Raw genomic sequence first — 17,991 nt, 5'->3', positions numbered from 1 at the left:
TCCCCCCGGTAGAACTGAACTCCTTGAAGGCAGGCACTGTCATTTTTATCTAGATAATGTCACTAAAACCAAACAGCTACAAACTGAAGATTCAACTCAAGCTAATAGGCAGTTGTATGGCCAAGGTTGGCTGGAGTAGAAAGAAAAATAACAGTTAAAAAACTGATAAATGAAATAAAGACCCTCCCTTTTCTTTCCTTAGTGATCACCTCTCTAGCACAGGGACATAGGTAGAATCCTCAGGCCTTGGCCTTGAGGGAAATAAAAACCACTTCTCTTGCATGATTTAAAAGACCTTTATTTTAATATACAATCTTCACATGGTTCAGTATAACAAATTATAAAACAGTTTTCTATAAGATCTCACCCATAGGATGTTAAATCAGGAAGCCAATTATCACAGGAAAGTGGACAAGCTTCCCTCTCACCAAAAAGCCTCTTTCCATGACCTGATAAGTACTAACCACCTAGCCCTAAAGGCTGTACTGAAAAATAATATCATGGGACACATTTGTCAGAACAGATGATTTGGGTGTATCAAAACTTAATTCTCTTAATTATAAGTCTGGGACCAACTCAAAAATGGAATCTTTGCAAAATTAAGGTAAATTTTTACTATAAATTAACTGAACTTTTTGTGTCTGACACTAAGTCTGTAAGGGATTTGTTAGAATTTTGTTTTCTTAAGAAAAAAAGGAAAATAAAAATAAAGCCCAGATTTGATGGGAAAATAATTGTGCCTTTTGAATTGCTTAGAAAAATATTATGAATTAGCACATAATCCTGATCATATCTAGTTTTATATGACTACCATTCTACTTCTGATAAAAATGCCTTAAATATACCCCAGTCCTTTAAAGAAAAGGACAATGAAAAATTATGGGGAGCATTAACTACTCAGGCTCTTTTGACTACTAACTTTGGATGAGAGCCATCTTTTGGTGCACTAAGACCCATTGGTTTGAAGATAATACTAGGTTTTTCGGCTCTCTCCAAGTACTAATTGTTTGTCTATTTAAAGGTAAGGTTAGGAAGGCCACAGACTCAGGGATCTGCAGCCACTGGCTCCAGGATGGTGGCCAAGCTAAAGATAGAGACCTCAAGTCATAAGTTTTCTTTTCTTCCCACTAGCCCGAGCTCCCTTCCTGTACATGCCACGGAGAGATTATAAAAAGGGCTCTGACTCTAGCTCTGAAAATATCCAGGTGATAGCTGGGAGATCTGTCTTTTAGGAAATTAAAAAATTCTACTGTACACAGTCACAGTGTCTTGGAAAGAATAAGAATGTGTGGGCTCTGGCACACTTTTTTTTTTCTTCTGGCACTTTATATTTTCCATGAAAATATTGGATCAACATGGAATGATTTGGCAACACTGTTACTGTTATATAAACTTAATAAAAAAGCATCTTGTGCCATCGATGTGACAATGAATAGCAGCAAAATGTCCAGATAGTTTCTCGGGTGGTAAATCTACAACCAATTCTCACAAGGAACATAGGAATGCTTGTAGGACGCGTTAGGTCTTGTTCAAATATATGAAAAGAGGGCTGATGATTGAAAAATTGAACCCCACAGTCGAACACAGTACCTTACATGTGCTTGATTTTCAATTATTGTAAGGCACTCAATGAAGAACTTACTGACCCATGCTGTCAGCTACAACAGGCATGCATCATTACTGGCTTCATTAAAGTTTTAATACTGATTAAAATGTTTTATTATTGTATTATGTTAAACTGCAGTGGACTCCAACCTCATTAAGGGATACAGGAAAGAAATGATTCAAGAGCTTTGGATGCACAATTTAATAGCCCAGCTACTGTCAAGTTTTGATTTAAATAAGTTTTGATAAAAGCTCACTATCCTTTTGTGTTCAACATGAAAGTGCAGAAAGATTCTGAATGCTGCTTAATGAGTATTTACTGAATATAAAATTATTTGAACATGTGACATATCCATCTCAATCCCTTTGGTAATGTACCTTAGAACAACTACAGGGGGAAGGCATTTAAATTATTTGGCATTGGTGCATAGAGCAGTGGTGAAAGTTAATCTCATTAGCCATCTTGATTTAATTAAATGTACAATATGTTTTAGCAGCATCTTTTTTTTTCTATTTTCATTAGAAATTAATTTTAACAGTAATCCATCAGAAATTTCTTGAGCAGGTATACATCCTACCAGGGCTGCTTACAAGTATTTCAGTATTGGGGTAGACTTAGAGGCACTTAATTACCTTTCAGAAAGGAAAAAAAAAATAAAAATAGAAGGTACCTCATTAAGGTTGGAGCTGACATAAGTCACACTTGGTATGAAAAAGCAGTTTGCCTAAAAATACCATAATAGTGACATAGTTAAGACAAAATTTAAAAAGTAGATAGATACTAAGCTGTAAAAATACAAAAGCTAAAACTGGAACACAGGTTACCAAAGTTAGTAAACCTGGCAATTTTAAAACAAGTACAAAATGAAACAAAATAATATTAATGGAAGGGAAAAGATTAAAACAGTATAAATGTGCTTTAAAACAAAAACACCAAATAGTAATAAAACAAATTCTAGTTGAAGATCTTATTCTGAAACAAAACAATCTTCCTACACACACTTTACTGCCATTCTAAGAATCCAAGATACTTATTGTAATACTCTTCTGTGCCTATTACTTTAAAATTTTGTTTTTAGAAGATATGTTTTACTGAAGTGCTTGCACAAACACATATCAATGAAAAATATCAAATAAATACACAGAGCCATCAAAGTTTTGAATGCTAAGAACATGGACACTTGACATGTCTGTAAAGTTTACAGAAAAAACCAGGACAACAGTAAACTTTGTTTTTAAATGCCACACCATCATTAGTGTATATAATACTTCAATAGCATGTAATACTTAAATTGAAAGGATATTATTCACTAATTCTGTTACAAAGTTACTTGATTCAGTTCAATAAAATCCAAAGTAAGCTTAAAAATATTTCCAATACTAAGCACTCAGTATTACCATCTGATTGGAAACAGCTCAAACAACAAAGTTCCAGGTCACTGTTAGAAATTTGTTTACACTCAACACAATGAACACCAGTGGAAAAAGTTAGACAAAAAGAAAAAGACAGTTTATGTAAAATACCTTCAAAAATATCAACACTCATGTAAACTTCTAGAGTACTTATTAACCTCACAGCATTAAACTATAGGTGAAATTCATTTACCATGAAGCCTTGTCTGTTGCTACAGAATGGGGCTACTCAAAATGGTGTGGAAAGCAGCATGAGTCTGGTGAAGGCTCAAAACTGACTCATGACACAGGAATTTCATCATGTTGGGCTTCAATAGAATGAAATTTCACCTGGATCAGAATAAAGAATTACCCAAAGTTGTGTTATTTGTGCCTAGACAGCTTGTAAACATGGAATGTTTTGTTCTGAAACACTCTGGTGAAGTGTGCAGAGTATGAAGGCAAGTTTCTTTTGATTTCTTCACAAAAGCGAGGGTGCTGGGCAGGCTTTAAATCAGGATCATTCTCTCCTGGGCCATCCATTACCTAAAACCAAGAAGAAAATTCATATAAACTTGGAAGATATGCATAGTTATGAGTGAAAATCAGGTGCCTTTAGGAATTATGTATGAGGTACAACTAAACTGACCATTTTATAATTCTAATTTTAGAGTTGGAAGGCCATTAGAGATCATCTACTTCTCCCTCATTTTACATGTGGGGAAATTAAGACCTAGACCTGCCAAAAGGACTTGCCAAGGTCACACCATCTGTGGTAGAGGCAGGAATGTAATATAGCCCAGATCACCTGATTCTCTGTCTAGTTCTTTCACTTGTACCACAAAATTTTTTCCAAGAAAATAAAGATTCCTCCCATTCACCCCCAATAAATATGTAAAGATCACCATGATACATGATGTACTTATCAAAAAGAAAAGCTTACATTTAAAAAAAAGTAAATATTGATACAGTAATAGAATCTGGTAAGCCCTAGGGTCTTTGGGTCACGGCTCACTAAAAGCATTAATAAAAGCATTATTCCAGGCCACCTTACCTCTGAACAAAAGTATGAGTTTAAACCTATTTCTTCCTTCATGCCTCATTCATGTCATTCAACAAATATTTATGTAGTACTTCTTGTGCAAAAGTCATAAGACTGTATCTTTTATATGTAACCCCTATGATCTACTGTCCCTCTCCAACAATAAATAATATGAAAAAGAAACCAAGCTGGGCAATTTTTCTTGTCTCTTATGGAACTCAAATCCCTAAAAGGTAAGGTCCTTCTCCTGACTGTTCTTCCCAGGGCCCAGTAGAGCAGCACCTTTCCTTGGCAGTGGCCAGGGATAATCACTCTGCTATACCACAGCTATAGACCAGAAAGTCATTTTATCAGATGTGTGGCACTGCTCGTAAGAACTCCAAACACCTTGAGAGGGTACTTCCATTGCCATTCCTAGGAAAACGAGACAGCATGTCATGTCCTAGTAACCAGTGGGTCCCTAGTGCTTTACTTATGTGCATGGACAATACATGCTTTATTACTATGAAACTAGTCATGAAACCCTGCTGAGGAATTCATCGATTAGCTGTGACCTCTTGCCCTCTCTGAGGATACTCTGTAAAAAGAGTGACTACTGTGCTTACGTGTCCATTAGCTATGTCAAGCAAGTCTCGGAGACGGCAGCCTCTGCTGTGCCTTCTTTCATAGCAAATGCTGTCTTCCAAGATGACATAGTCTGTACCAAAGGACCTCAGGAGGGAATAAACTTCCTCAGGAGATCTCTTTGCATATATCTGATAAACCTTTCAAAATGGAAAGAAAATGGTATAAGAATATACATTCACCAAATCAGAATAAGAAGCCACGCTTGTTTTAATAGGATCATGCTAAAGAAAAGGAAGGAGGGAATCCCTAGTGATATGCCTGGAACATACAACTACTTAAAAATATGCAGTCAAAAGTTTTAATTAAATGCAATTCAACATTCATTAAGTACCTACTCCCTGCTAGGCACTTGACAAATGAGACACAAAAACAAATCAGTTCCTGCCTTCAAAGAGCTTACATTCTACTGTGAGAGAAACAAGACATACACAAGCAAATGCTATACAGATACAAATTCATTTCAGGGGTTGGGCACTGAGAACTGGGAGAATCAAGAAGGTTTCTTATAGGAAGGGGGCATGGAAGCTGAACCTTTTTAAAAGGAACTGGGGATTCCAGAAGCAGAGATGAGGAGGGAAGACAGCCTGGGAATGGAGGATACCATGCAAAGGCATGACATGGAAGGTGGAAGCTGGAAGCTGGAGTACATAATGATGGCTTTGTAAACCCCATCCTCAAATCAACACTCTTAAATCAAAATTTTAAAAGTGACCAAAATCACTTGAACTCCAATCCCTTGGTTTCACATGACCATAATATTCCTGCCTTTTAAAGGCTTCATTTTCCTTATTAACAGCTAATGTTTACATCATGCTTTAAGGTTTGCAAAGAGTTGAACACAGTGCAGAGAGCCGGGTGGTCGGCACAGGAGTTTGGAAGTTAAGTGTAGAAGCTCTCCCTTCTTCTCTTCCTTCCCTCCTATCCTTGAGGAAGAGGTGACACCTCGTTGTGTGACAAGGCCAGCCCTTCTACCCAGAACCTTGATTTAAATCCCTTCTCTCACCTCAGCAGGAATAGTAACCAATTAATGCCTTCTCCTACGCATCTTCCACTTCTCCCTATGTATTGTTTTTCCGTATTAACTAAAACACACGCAGGTCTACTCCATCCTTATAAAACCTTCCCTTGACCCAGCTGCCCTCTCAGGCTATCATTTCATCCTGTATCTCCCTTTCACTGCAATCTCCTAGTCTCGATGTGCTCCCTCTATAAACCATACAGCTAACTTCTCAATCTTTTGCACGCTGGCTTTCAGCTCTACCAACCGGCTGAAATTGTTCTCTCTAAGGTTACCAACAGTCTCTTAATTCAATGGCCTTTTCTCAGCCGTTATTCTCCTTGACCTCTATGAAGCCAGACACTATTGAACACCTCTGCCTCTGGGACACTCTCTCTTTCAGTTCTTCCCTACCTGTCTTGTATGATCACTCACTCATTCTCAGCCTCCTTTGATGGATCATTTTTCATCCCTTGTGCCCTCTATGGCATGGGTGTTCCCCAGGGCTCTGTTCTAGGCCCTTCTTACTTTTTTCTACATACAGTATCTCAGAAATCTCATCAGTTCCTATGACTTTAAGTATTATCTAGTCAGCAACTCTTGAATGTATATAGATCAAGCCTTAAACTCTCTCCTGAATTCCAGTTCCAGTTCCAGTTGCATCTGCATGACAGATTTTCCCTTCCAAATCTTCCACGGGCCTCTCAAACACAACATGCCCAAAACAGAATTATCTTCTTCCCTAAACGACCTTTCCTCCACACTTCCTGACTTCTACGAGGGTACCACCAACCACTCAGTGTAAACCTAGAGCAGGGACTCTTCCATCTTTCTTACACTCCATTTACAATAAGTTATCAAGCCATTTCAATTCTACCTCCACATACTTCACATCTGTCCCTTTCTCTCTACTCACAAAACCACTACCCTAATTCAAACCCTCATCACCTCACCTGGATAGACTACTATAAAAGAATTCTAGTTGGCCTGCTTTCCTCTAGTCACTTTCTTTTCTAACCCAGTCTGTGCACAGCTACCAAAATAATCTTAAAGTACAGGCTTAAACATGTCACATATCCTGCTTTTAAAAACCTTCAGTGGCTTCTGACTATAAAATAAAATATAAACTCTTAAGCTTGGTATCTAAGGCCCTCCACAATCTGGACTCCAACTATTTTTCCAGCTTTATTTCATACTATTACCAATCATCAATTCTTTGTTCCAGCAAAACTGGTCTAAATTGTTTCACAACCTATATTCCATCTCTTGCCTATGTCCATTGGCACAAATCATCACTAGAGTCTCGAATTATCTATCACCTCATTTTCACCTCTTAGAATCCTAATCTTCCTTTGAAGATGCCACCTTCTCAGGGAAATCTTCTTTGGTTCCTTCCTCCCCCCTTTTCAATATTCTTTGTTTCCTATTTATGCCACATTTCTATGAATGTTGTATCCTTCCAATAGAATGCAAGCTCTCTGGGGGTGGACTATTTTGTTTGTCTTGGTATCTCTAGCATAGTACTGTGTACATAGTGACTGACCAATGCTAACTGAAATAAATTGAATACAAGAATTTTAAAGGGTGATTCCTTTGGATTACAGATTTTCTTATAATTCTCAGCTCCTCTAAACTCCAAATTATAGACATCCTGCATGAAAATCCATTTAACACCAAAACTAAGGGAAACTAGAACAAACTTGGTGGGCCATCCTAAAAACCGAATGCAGGGCCTGAGAGGGCACTGACCTCTTTTGTTCTCTCTCTCAGCCCCTTATCTTCATAGTGTGGGTGATTGGTCAAGGTCCTCCCTGTGCACAGTTTGACTCCAGCTAACAACTGCATGCTTCCAGCAAATACAGCCTTCCTGGGAGTGTTTGACCTAAACAAGGTTTCCAAATTTTGAGAAAATCTTAAGTGTTATTAATTCAAGGAAAGACAATTGAAAAACAAATTCTTTCACCATTCTTTCGAACTCATTCAATCATGTTAACACATTTGGAATTAGGAAGATCAAATATACCAAGATACATTCACACTACATTGGTTTCTGATTTGAAGTTCAATAGTTTGCCAGAACAAACCGCAATAAAGTACCAGTTATAATGAACTTCTCAGAACATGTTCTGAGCTGCAATAGACCTTAGAGATTTTCTAGTCTCATCCTCTCATTTTACAGATGAAGAAACTGAAGTCAAAGGCTAAAGGACCTGACCCTATACATAATAGTAGATCTGGGATCCAAATCTAGGATTTCTGACTCCAAATTCAGAGATCATTCTATATTATAACAAGTTACGTGGCATAACAATTTGCTTTTAAAACATATACAGCTCCTGGGTCTGGCATATCACCTTTAAAGCACAAACATTTCTTTGTTGTCAGGACAAATCAAACAGAATTCAAGAGACATTCACTCTTCCTTGGAATTTGGCTTAAGTGAAAGGCCATCTAGGGGGACACAGAGTATGTTCAGTTGCTAAGAGGAAGTCCAAGTCCTAGAACAGCCTGACATCAAGAGCAGATTCCCAGGGTTTTCACTCTGTTCTAAGGACAGAATGGTCACAAACACTTTGCTTGAGTGAGTCTTAAATGACAGAATCTATAAAGATCATGGAAAGATATAAACAACCCAGCACCAGAGATGGTATTACCATTATCAACTCTCTGAAAAGAGATATCCTCTCTTATTTGTCTTCCTTTCTGTTTCACCCAGTCCCAAGATACTTATTAAATGCCTACTATCTATGGGAAATATTTGTTATACTATGTGCTAGAGACTTCTTTTTAAAAGGTACAGTCCCTGCCCTCATAGAGCTTACATTCTAATGAGGGACAGGAAGAAGTAATGTCTATATGTCTGATATAAATGATTTTTATGAAAAAAATCAATAAAATATATAAAGTATCAGTTAATTTGATAAAAAACTATATCACTAGTATTAAAAATGAAAAAGGTGAATATACCACTAATGAAGATGAAATTAAAGCAATATAAGGAGTTATTTTGTCCAATTATATGCCAATAAATTTAACAATTTAAGTGAAATAGAAAAATATTTACAAAAATATAAATTGCTTAGATAAGCAGAAGAGGAAATAAAATACCTAAATAGACCTATTTTAGAAAAAGAAATCAAATAGCTACCTAAGAAAAAAGCACCAGGACCAGACGAATTTACAAGTGAATTCTATCAAACATCTAAAGATCAACTAATTCCAATATTAAATATTTTTTAATAACAGACAAAGAAGGGCTCCTACCAAACTTTTTTTATGAAAAAAAAAATGATACTGATACCTAACCCAGGAAGGGTAAAAACAGAAAGGAAAGTATAGACAAATTTCATGAATGACTATGGATGCAAAAATCCTAAATAAAATACTAGCTAAAAGATTACAACAATATATTACAAAGATCATACATTATAACCAAGTGGAATTTTTTTTTTGCCTTTTTTGGAGGGCAATTGGGGTTAAGTAACTTCCAAGGTTACACGGCTTGTATTTTTGTGTGGGTGTTAAGTGTCTGAGGTTGGAACTGAACTTGGGTCCTCCCGACCCCGGGGCTGCTTTACTCACTGCGCCATCTAGCCGCCCCCGACCAAGTGAAATTTATACCAGGAATGTAAGGATGGTTTAACATAAGGAAAAAGGAAAACTATTAACATAATTGATTATATCAATAATAAAAGTTTAAAAATCATATGATTATATCAATAGATGCAGAAAAAACATCTGATAAAGTACAACACACATTTCTATTAAAACACAGCTATATAAGGGCTATTCAAAAGTACATACTCTTTGACCCAGCAATACTACTTCTAGGGTTGAATGCCAAAGAGATCAGAGAAGTGGAAAAAGAACCTTTTTGTACAAGGATATTTATAGCAGCTCTTTCTGTGGTGGCAAAGAATTGGAAATCAAGGGGATGCCCATCAATTGGGGAATGGCTGAACAAGTTGTGGTATATGAATAAAATGTAATACTATTGTGCTATTAGAAATGAGGAACAGATGGTCTTCATAATAACCTGGAGAGACCTATATAAACTGATGCTGAGTGACGAAAGCAGAACCAGGAGAACTTTGTACACAATTACAGACATATCATATGTGTGACGACTAATTTTGATATACTGGGCTCCTCTCAGCAATACAAGGTTATAAGACAATTCCAAAAGACTCATGATAGAAAGGGATATCCACATCCAGAGAAAGAACTAGAGTCTGAATGCAGATTGAAGCAAACTACTTGCTCTCTTTCTTTTGAGTTTTGTTTTGTTTTGTCCCTCCTTTCTTACTGTCCACTCCATTGGTTATAATCCTTCTTTACAACTTGACTAATGTTTAATGTGAAGGTATCTGTAGAACCTATATTTGACTGTGTGCTGCCACAGGGGACAGAGGGGAGAAAATCTGGAACTCAAGGGATTGTGGAACTGAATGTAGTAAACTAAAAGTAAACAAATTTTTTAAAAAGAAAGTATAGCTATAAACGGATTTTTCCCTTAAATTGAGAAAAAGCATTTACCTAAAACAACCAGCTAGCATTATTTGTAATGGGGATAAGCTAGAAGCTTTCCCAGAAAGATCAGGTGTGAAACAAGGATGCCCACTGTCAGCATTATTATTCAGTGTTGTTTTGGAAATCTAGCAATAGCAATAAGAGAAGAAAAAGAATTAGAAGGAATCAGAATATGGAATGAGATAATAAAACTATCTCTTTTTGTAGACAATATGATGATATACTTGGAAAATCCCAAAGACTCAACTCAAAATTTAGCTGAAACAGTTAATAATTTTAGCAAAGTAACAGAATATAAAATAAATCTACATAAATCATCAGCATTCCTATATATCAGAAATAAAAAAAGGTAATAAGAGATTACCCCATTCAAAATAACTCAAGACAGCATAAAATACCTAGGTACACCTACCAAAACAAACTCAGGAACTATTTAAACAAAATTATAGAAAACTTTTCATACAAATAAAATCATATTTAAATAACTGAAGAAATATTAATTATTCATGTACAGGCAGGATCAATATAATAAAAATGACAATTTTACCTAAACTAATTTTTATGTTCCATGCCATCCCAATTAAATTAACAAAAACTGCTTTACTGAATTAGAAAAAATAATAACAAAATTCATTTGGAAGAACAAAAAGTCAAGGATATGAAAGGAACTAATGAAAAAAATGTTAAGAAGGGAGATTTAACAGTACCAGATCTTAAACTATGTTACAGGTTAGTAATTATCAAAATTATTTGATAATGGCTAAGAAACAGAAAGGCAGATCAGCTGAACAGAGTAGACATACAATTTAATAGCTTCAAATAAATATAGTGACCTTGTATTTGACAAGTGTAAAGACTTAAGTTTTTGTGATAGGAATTCATTATTTGGTAAAAATTTTTGGGAAAACTGGAAAGCAGTCTAGCAAAAATTGGGCACAGACCAATATCTTATACCATTTACCAAGATAAGGTCAAAATGGATACATGACCTAGATATAAAGAGAATATTACAAGAAAATCTGAAAAACATTACCTATCAGACTTAAGAATAGGCAACAATTTATGAATAAACAAGAGATAGGGATCAGAGTGAGGTGTGAAATGGATAATTTCCATTACAATAAGAGGTTTTTGTACAAATAAAACAAATGTAGCCAAGATCAGAAGGAAAGTAAAATTCAAATAAGGCCTCAGACACTTACTAGGCTAGGTGATGCTGAGAAAATCACTTAACTTCACTTTGTCTCAGTTTCTTTATCTGTAAAATGGCAAGGCTGTGGGAGAGAAGAGGAGGGGTGATGCCAATTGACTATCCTCTACCCACAGATTCTACTGCACCAGAAGACATATGCTATTACCTGGAAAAAGACCTAAAGATTGCTTTGTGGAAGTGGGCATCAGAAAGATTATTGCTTGTAAGTTGCTGTAAAGTGGTGCAGTTTTCTATATTCATGCTGTTTCTCGAAGAAATCGGGTACAAGAAAACTCGAAATCCAATTTATGAACAAATTATTTTCTGATATCAGTTGCATTAGAATAAATTTGAGAGGGGCAGCCAGATAGCACAGCGAGTAAGAGCACCAGCCCCAGAGTCAGGATGACCTGGGATCGAATCCGGCCTCTGATACTTACCACCACACCCAGAAATAACTGGCCGTATAACCTTGAGTAAGTTACTTAACCCCAATTGCTTAAAAAAAAAAAAAGAATAAGTCTGAGTTTTCAAAACAAACATTACAGCCAGACTAACTGTAAACAGAAGTTACTTAATAAATGTTTTATTGAGCTGAATTCATTAGAGGAAACTCTGATCTTAAGATCTAGTAGATTTAGTGCCCAAATGCTCTCATTTCTAAGACAACCATTTCTCATAAATATTTATTTGTTTAAAAGGTATGGAAATATATGTAGAAAAGACAGTATGACTGATTTAGAACTTCAAGAGACCTCAGAGGCCACTCCCTTTCTTAACAGTTGAGGAAACTGTGGCCCAGAAGTTAACTGACTTGCCCAAGTTCACAGGGAGGTGTCCCATGACACTGAATTTAGTACTCTTGCCATGAAACCATACTGCCTCCATTCTCTGGCTCCCTTGCTGATGATGACTACACTGAACAAGAAGTATACTGTCACACAGCATTGGAAGGAGAGAACTGTTTCCAAATAAGACTGTTTTGGTAAACTCCAAATGGTATGGGACCTCAGAGATCATTTCATTTTTTTGTAATAGAAGAGAAAAGTAGCAGATATTCTTCACAACTATGGCTAGGGGGAGAATTCTTAACCAAAGGGCAGAAGTAACTGTGAAAGTCAAAAGAGACAATTTCAAGCATGAAGAATTCAGAGAAACATAAAACAATTTATATGAACTAATACAGAGGTAAGTAAGCAGAAAAAGAATAATATATACAATGATAACAACTTAAAAAAAAACCCAAACACACACAATGAAAAGCAGCCAGCATCCAAATAATTGTAATAGCCAGTCTTGGTCCCAGAGAACAGACAGTAAAACATACGTCCTTCTCAGCAGTTAGTCTGCAAGTATCTATTAAGCATTTATCATGTGCCCGGTGAGAAGGAGGTAACCTGTGAGGTTGGAGTAAACATCTTCTTCCCAGAAAAAAAGTTAATTTTAGAGGTCAAAGAAACAAAGCCACAGGGTTGTGTATAAAGACACAGATCCTCAGTATGTACTTTATTCCATCATGGTATGAGCTTTACTGATTTCTATCCCGAAGGAGGCCTCTATTATCTTAGAGATCTCCTGCCCCATCAGAATATTCTGATGAGATTAACTACAGATAAAAGCATCTTTGGCAATTTGTGAGACTCTATATTAATCATTTCTCCCCCAAATCACCTGAAACTGTCCCTATAACAACCTCCCAAATAAGAAAGGTGACTGAACAGTCTCACCTGATAGGCTCCTTTTGTCATGTGTAACATCAGCCCTAAGGCTTTGTGAAACATGTATGAGTGTATCTCCTTTTGTTCATGGAGTTACTAACTATCTATAAACTGCACAATAGTGAATGATGATTCAACCTTTTATCTTCTACCCTTGCCTCATTATTTACTGACAGCCAGTCTAAGGACCAGCATTGGAGGAATCACTCTCTAGGTGGATCTGAAGACTTCTCATTTGAGAGGAGGTAGAGCTAAGATGGTGGAGAAAAGTCAGCAACTCATGTGAGCTCTCCCTCAAAACCCTCTGAACATGTTCAAATAATGCCATAAAACAATTCCTGAAGCTGTAGAAAGGGTGGGGTGAAACATTTTTCCAGCCAAAGACAACTCAGAAGGTTGGCAGGAAAGGTCTTTTGCACCTGATGAGAGTCGAGCATAGTCCAGTGCAGGCTGCGCTGGCACAGACTGGACCCCAGCAAACCAGGGAAGAGGCCTTGGGAGCTACTGCATAATCAGCAGTAGCAGCAGCTGCTGCTTCCGGAGTTCTCAGCTCACAGACGGTAAAGGGTGAAACAACTGGTTAGAAAGAAGATTACAGGGAGATCGCTTTGCTAATCCTGAAGGAGGACTCTATTGCTTTGCCCATACTCAGATGTGGGTCACAGTCCCAGGGCAAGGAGGAAGATTAGAATGGTTTGCAGTCACAGTAGAGGGGGGCTCCTCATCACAGTTCCAGGGCAGAAAAGAGTGCTTGTGGTTGCTCACAGAGCAGAGCACAAATCAAGAGAGTAGTAAACACACTTCTCCTCAGATCATACCACTTTGGAAGAACTGAAAATTCATAGGTCCCAATAAGTATCTCTGAAAACAGCTGCACAAAACCCCTGAATCTTGGGACAGTGTGCCCACCACCCTGGTAGCAGAGCCATACTTTAACAAAAGAGTTAAAAGTCAAGAAATAGACTGGAAAATGAGCCAGCAACAGAAAAAATTCTGACCATAGAAAGTTACTAGGTTGACAAGGAAGATCAAAACACACACTCAGAATAAGATAACAAAGTCAAAGCTCCTACATCAAAAGCTTCTAAGAAAAATATGAATTGATCTTAAGCCATGGAAGACCTCAAAAAGGATTTTGAAAATCAAGTAAGAGACACAGAAGAAAAACTTGGAAGAGAAATGAGAGTGACGCAAGAAAAGCATGAAAAAATGAGTCAACAGGTTGGCAAGAGACACCAAAAATGCTGAAGAAAATAACATCTTAAAAAACAGACTAGGCCAAATGTAAAAGAGGTACAAAAAGCCACTGAGGAGAAGAATGCCTTTTAAAAAACAGAATTGGCCAAATGGAAAAAGAGACAAAAAAAAAATGCAATGAAGAAAACCTTAAAAAGCAGAACTGGCCAAATGGAAAAGTTGATACAAAAACTTATTAAAGAAAATAGTTCCTAAAAAATTAGAATTGAACAAGTGGAAGTTAATGACTTTCATGAAACATCAAGAAACAATAAAACAAAATCACCAGAATTAAAACATAGAAGACAATGTGAAATATAGCACTGGAAAAATGAATGACCTGGAAAATAGATCCAGGAGAGATAATTTTTAAATGACTAGACTACCTGAAATCCAGAGCCTAGATATCATCTTTCAAGAAATTATCAAGGGAAACTTCCCTGACATTCTAGAACCAGAGTGTAAAATAGAAATGGAAAGAATCCACCAATCACCTCTTGAAAGACATCCCAAAATGAAAACTCCCAAGAATATTATAGCCAAATTCCAGAGCTCACAGGTCAAGGAGAAAATATTCCAAGAAGCCCAGAAAGAAACAATTCAAGTATCATAGAACCATAGTCAGGGTAACACAAGATGTAGCAGTTTCTACATTAAAGGATCAAAGGGCTTGGAATATAATACCCAGCAAAACGGAATATAATCCTTCAGGGGAAAAAATGGATATTCAATGAAACAGAGGACTTTCCAGCATTCTCAATGAAAAACTAGAGTTGAATAAAAAATTTGACTTTCAAATACAAGTCTCAAGAGGAGCATAAAAAAGTAAAAAGGAAAGGTAAATTAATAAGATTAAACTGTTTTTATTCCTCCATGGGAAGATGATACTTGTAACTCTCATAAGAACTTTCTCATTATTAGGGCTGTTTTAGAAGGAGTACATATAATCAGAGGGTACAGGTATATGTTGAATATGAAGGGATGATATCTAAAAAAAGTAAAATTAAGGGATAAGAGAGGAATGTACTGGGAGAAAGAGAAAGGGAAAGGTAGAATAGAGTAAATTATTTCACATATAAGAGGCAAGATAAAGCTTTTATAGTGGAAGTAAAGAAGGGGGAGATGAAGGAGTGTTAGTGAACCTTAATTTCATCAGAACTGGCTCAAAGAAGGTATAACACACTCAATTGGGTATAGAAATCTATTTTACTCTACAGCAAAGTAGGAAGAGAAGGGGATAACAGAAGAGAGGGTGTGATAGAAAGGGAGGGCAGCATGGGGGAGGGGTAGTCAGAAGCAAAACACTTCTGAAGAGGGACAGGGTGAAAGGAAAGAGAACAGAATAAACAGGAGAGGGGGAATAGAATGGAGTGAAATACAAGTGGCAAAAGTAACTGTGAAAAAAATTTTGAAGCAAGTGTCACTGATAAAAGCCTCATTTCTCAAACATATAGAAAACTGAATAAAATTTATAAAAATAAGAACAATTCCCTAATTGATAAATGACTAAAAGAGATAAACGTTTTCAGATCAAGTAATCAAAGTTATCTATAGCATTATGAAAAAATGCTCTAACTATTGATCAGAGAAATGCAAATTAAAATAATTCTGAGGTACTACCTCATACCTATTAGACTGGCTAACAGGACAAAAAAAAAAGAAAATGACAAATGTTAGAGGGGAGGTGGGAAAAAGGAGACACTAATGCACTATTGATGGAGTTGTGAATTGATTCAACCATTCTGTAGAGCAATTTGGAACTATGCCCAAAGGGCTAGAAAACCCTTTGAGAGTTACCAATATCACTATTAGGCCTGTATACTAAAAGAGACTTTTTTTAAAAAGGAAAAGGTCCCATATGTACAAAAAAATATTATAGCAGCTCTTTTCTGGTGGCAAAAAAACTGGAAATTGGGGAGATGCTCATCAATTGGGGAATGGCTTGAACAAATTGCGATATGTCATTATGATGGAATACTATGAGCAGAATGCTCTCAAAAAAACCTGCGAACACTTACATGAGCTGATACAAAGTGAAATATACTGTGTACAAAGTAATAAAAATATTCTAAGACGAACAGCTCTGAATGACTTAGCTATTTTCTGCAATACAATGATACAAGACAACTCTGAAGGACTTATGATGAAAAATGCTATCCATCCCCAGAGAAAGAACTGGTGATGTCTGAATACAAATTGAAGCAAATTTGTTTTTTATTTTCTTTATTTTTCTTGAGAGTTCTCTTTTTTTGGTCTAGTTTTCTTTTACAACATGACTAATTTGGAAATGTTTTGCGTGACCACACACACATGTATAACCTATATAAAATTACTTATCTTCTAAATGAGGAAGGATGGGAAGAAAGGAAGAGAGGGATGGAGACTTTGGAACTCAGTTTTAAAAATGGATGTTAAAAGTTATTTTTACATGTAACTGGGGAAAAATAAATAATAAATAAATAATATACCAAAAAAAAAAAAAAGACCTCATTTGAGGAATTCCCCAACACAGGCACTGTACTAAGTGCTGGGGGATACAGAAAAAAACAACAACACAAAAACAAAAAAAAACATGGTCCTTGCTCTCAATATTGGCAGCTAGGTGGCACAGTAGATACAGCAGGGGACCTGGAGGCACAAAGACTTAAGTTCAAATCTAGCCCCAGGTAACTTACTAGCTGTGTGATGCTGGTCAGGCCACTTAACCTCTGTTTACTTCAGTTGCCTCATTTATTAAATGGAGATAATAATGGCATCTACCTATAAATGTTTAATGACTGACTGACCAACCTCCCAGGTTATGAAGCTACAACGAGAGAAAATTTGTAAACACTTTGTAAACCTTAAAGTGCTATATAAATGATAGCTATCATCTCAAGGAACTCACATTCTAATAGGGAGACAAACTTTAAATAACTACATACACACAAGAGATATATGGTGTAAAGCAGGAGTTCTTAATCTGGTTTCCACAGATGGTCTTCAGGGCCTCCATGAACTTGGACAGGAAAAAAATTAAATCTCTCATTTAATAATCTTTAATTAAAATTTAGCATTTCTTTGAATTGTTTAAAAACATAATTCTGAGAAGTGGTCCATAAGCATTACTGGACTGCTAAAGGGAACTATATTAAAAAAAAAAAAAAGGATTAAGAACCCCTGGTATAAATGGAAGATAATAGCAGAAATAATAGGGAGGTGAGAAGAGGGACTTGGAAGGCCTGTACCAGCAGAAGGTAAGGTTTGAGGGGCGGCCAGGTGGCTCAGTGAGTAAGAGCACCTGCTCCAGTGTCGGAATGACCTGGGGATCAAATCCGGGCTCAAATACTTAGCACCACAGCCAGAAATAACTGGCTGTGTAACCTTGAGCAAGTTACTTAACCCTGATTGCTCTTTAAGAAAAAAAGAAGGTAAGGTTTGAGTTGAATCTTGAATCCAGGGAAACCAGTAGACAGAAATGAGGAGGGAAAGTGAAGGTGAGAGCTAATTGGGGTGAATTCTGTCAAGTGTCAATAATTTTACTGGCAACAACAAGCTTTTTTTCCCTAGAAATAATACATCTAGGGAGCTCTACAGAAATATCAAACTACTTGATCACATTACAAAACTGCACTGAAACCATTGCTCTGCAGTTAAAATTGAATTTATATCA

General features: G+C 36.5%; 1 protein-coding gene across 2 annotated transcripts in view; it reads right to left on the bottom strand.

The window, feature by feature from the left end:
• Nucleotides 1-282: 282 nt before the first annotated feature.
• Nucleotides 283-17,991, bottom strand: part of DPY19L3 (dpy-19 like C-mannosyltransferase 3) — an 85,908-nt gene continuing 68,199 nt past the window's right edge. For both annotated transcript variants that reach the window (XM_069082609.1, XM_069082610.1), the window contains 3 exons: nt 7,413-7,545; nt 4,645-4,803; nt 283-3,543 (listed from right to left, as the gene is read on the bottom strand). In XM_069082609.1, the coding sequence (XP_068938710.1) occupies nt 3,382-3,543; nt 4,645-4,803; nt 7,413-7,545 (454 nt within the window). In that variant the 3' untranslated portion in view covers nt 283-3,381. The remainder of the gene's footprint in view (nt 3,544-4,644; nt 4,804-7,412; nt 7,546-17,991) is intronic.

The sequence above is a fragment of the Petaurus breviceps genome, unplaced genomic scaffold, assembly GCF_028583685.1.
Source record: "Petaurus breviceps papuanus isolate PSGF00001 unplaced genomic scaffold, PetGlider_PUasm1.0 171, whole genome shotgun sequence".
NCBI lineage: Eukaryota > Metazoa > Chordata > Mammalia > Diprotodontia > Petauridae > Petaurus > Petaurus breviceps.
Note: the sequence above shows the minus strand (reverse complement) of the source record. Positions and strands in the feature narration are given on the sequence as shown.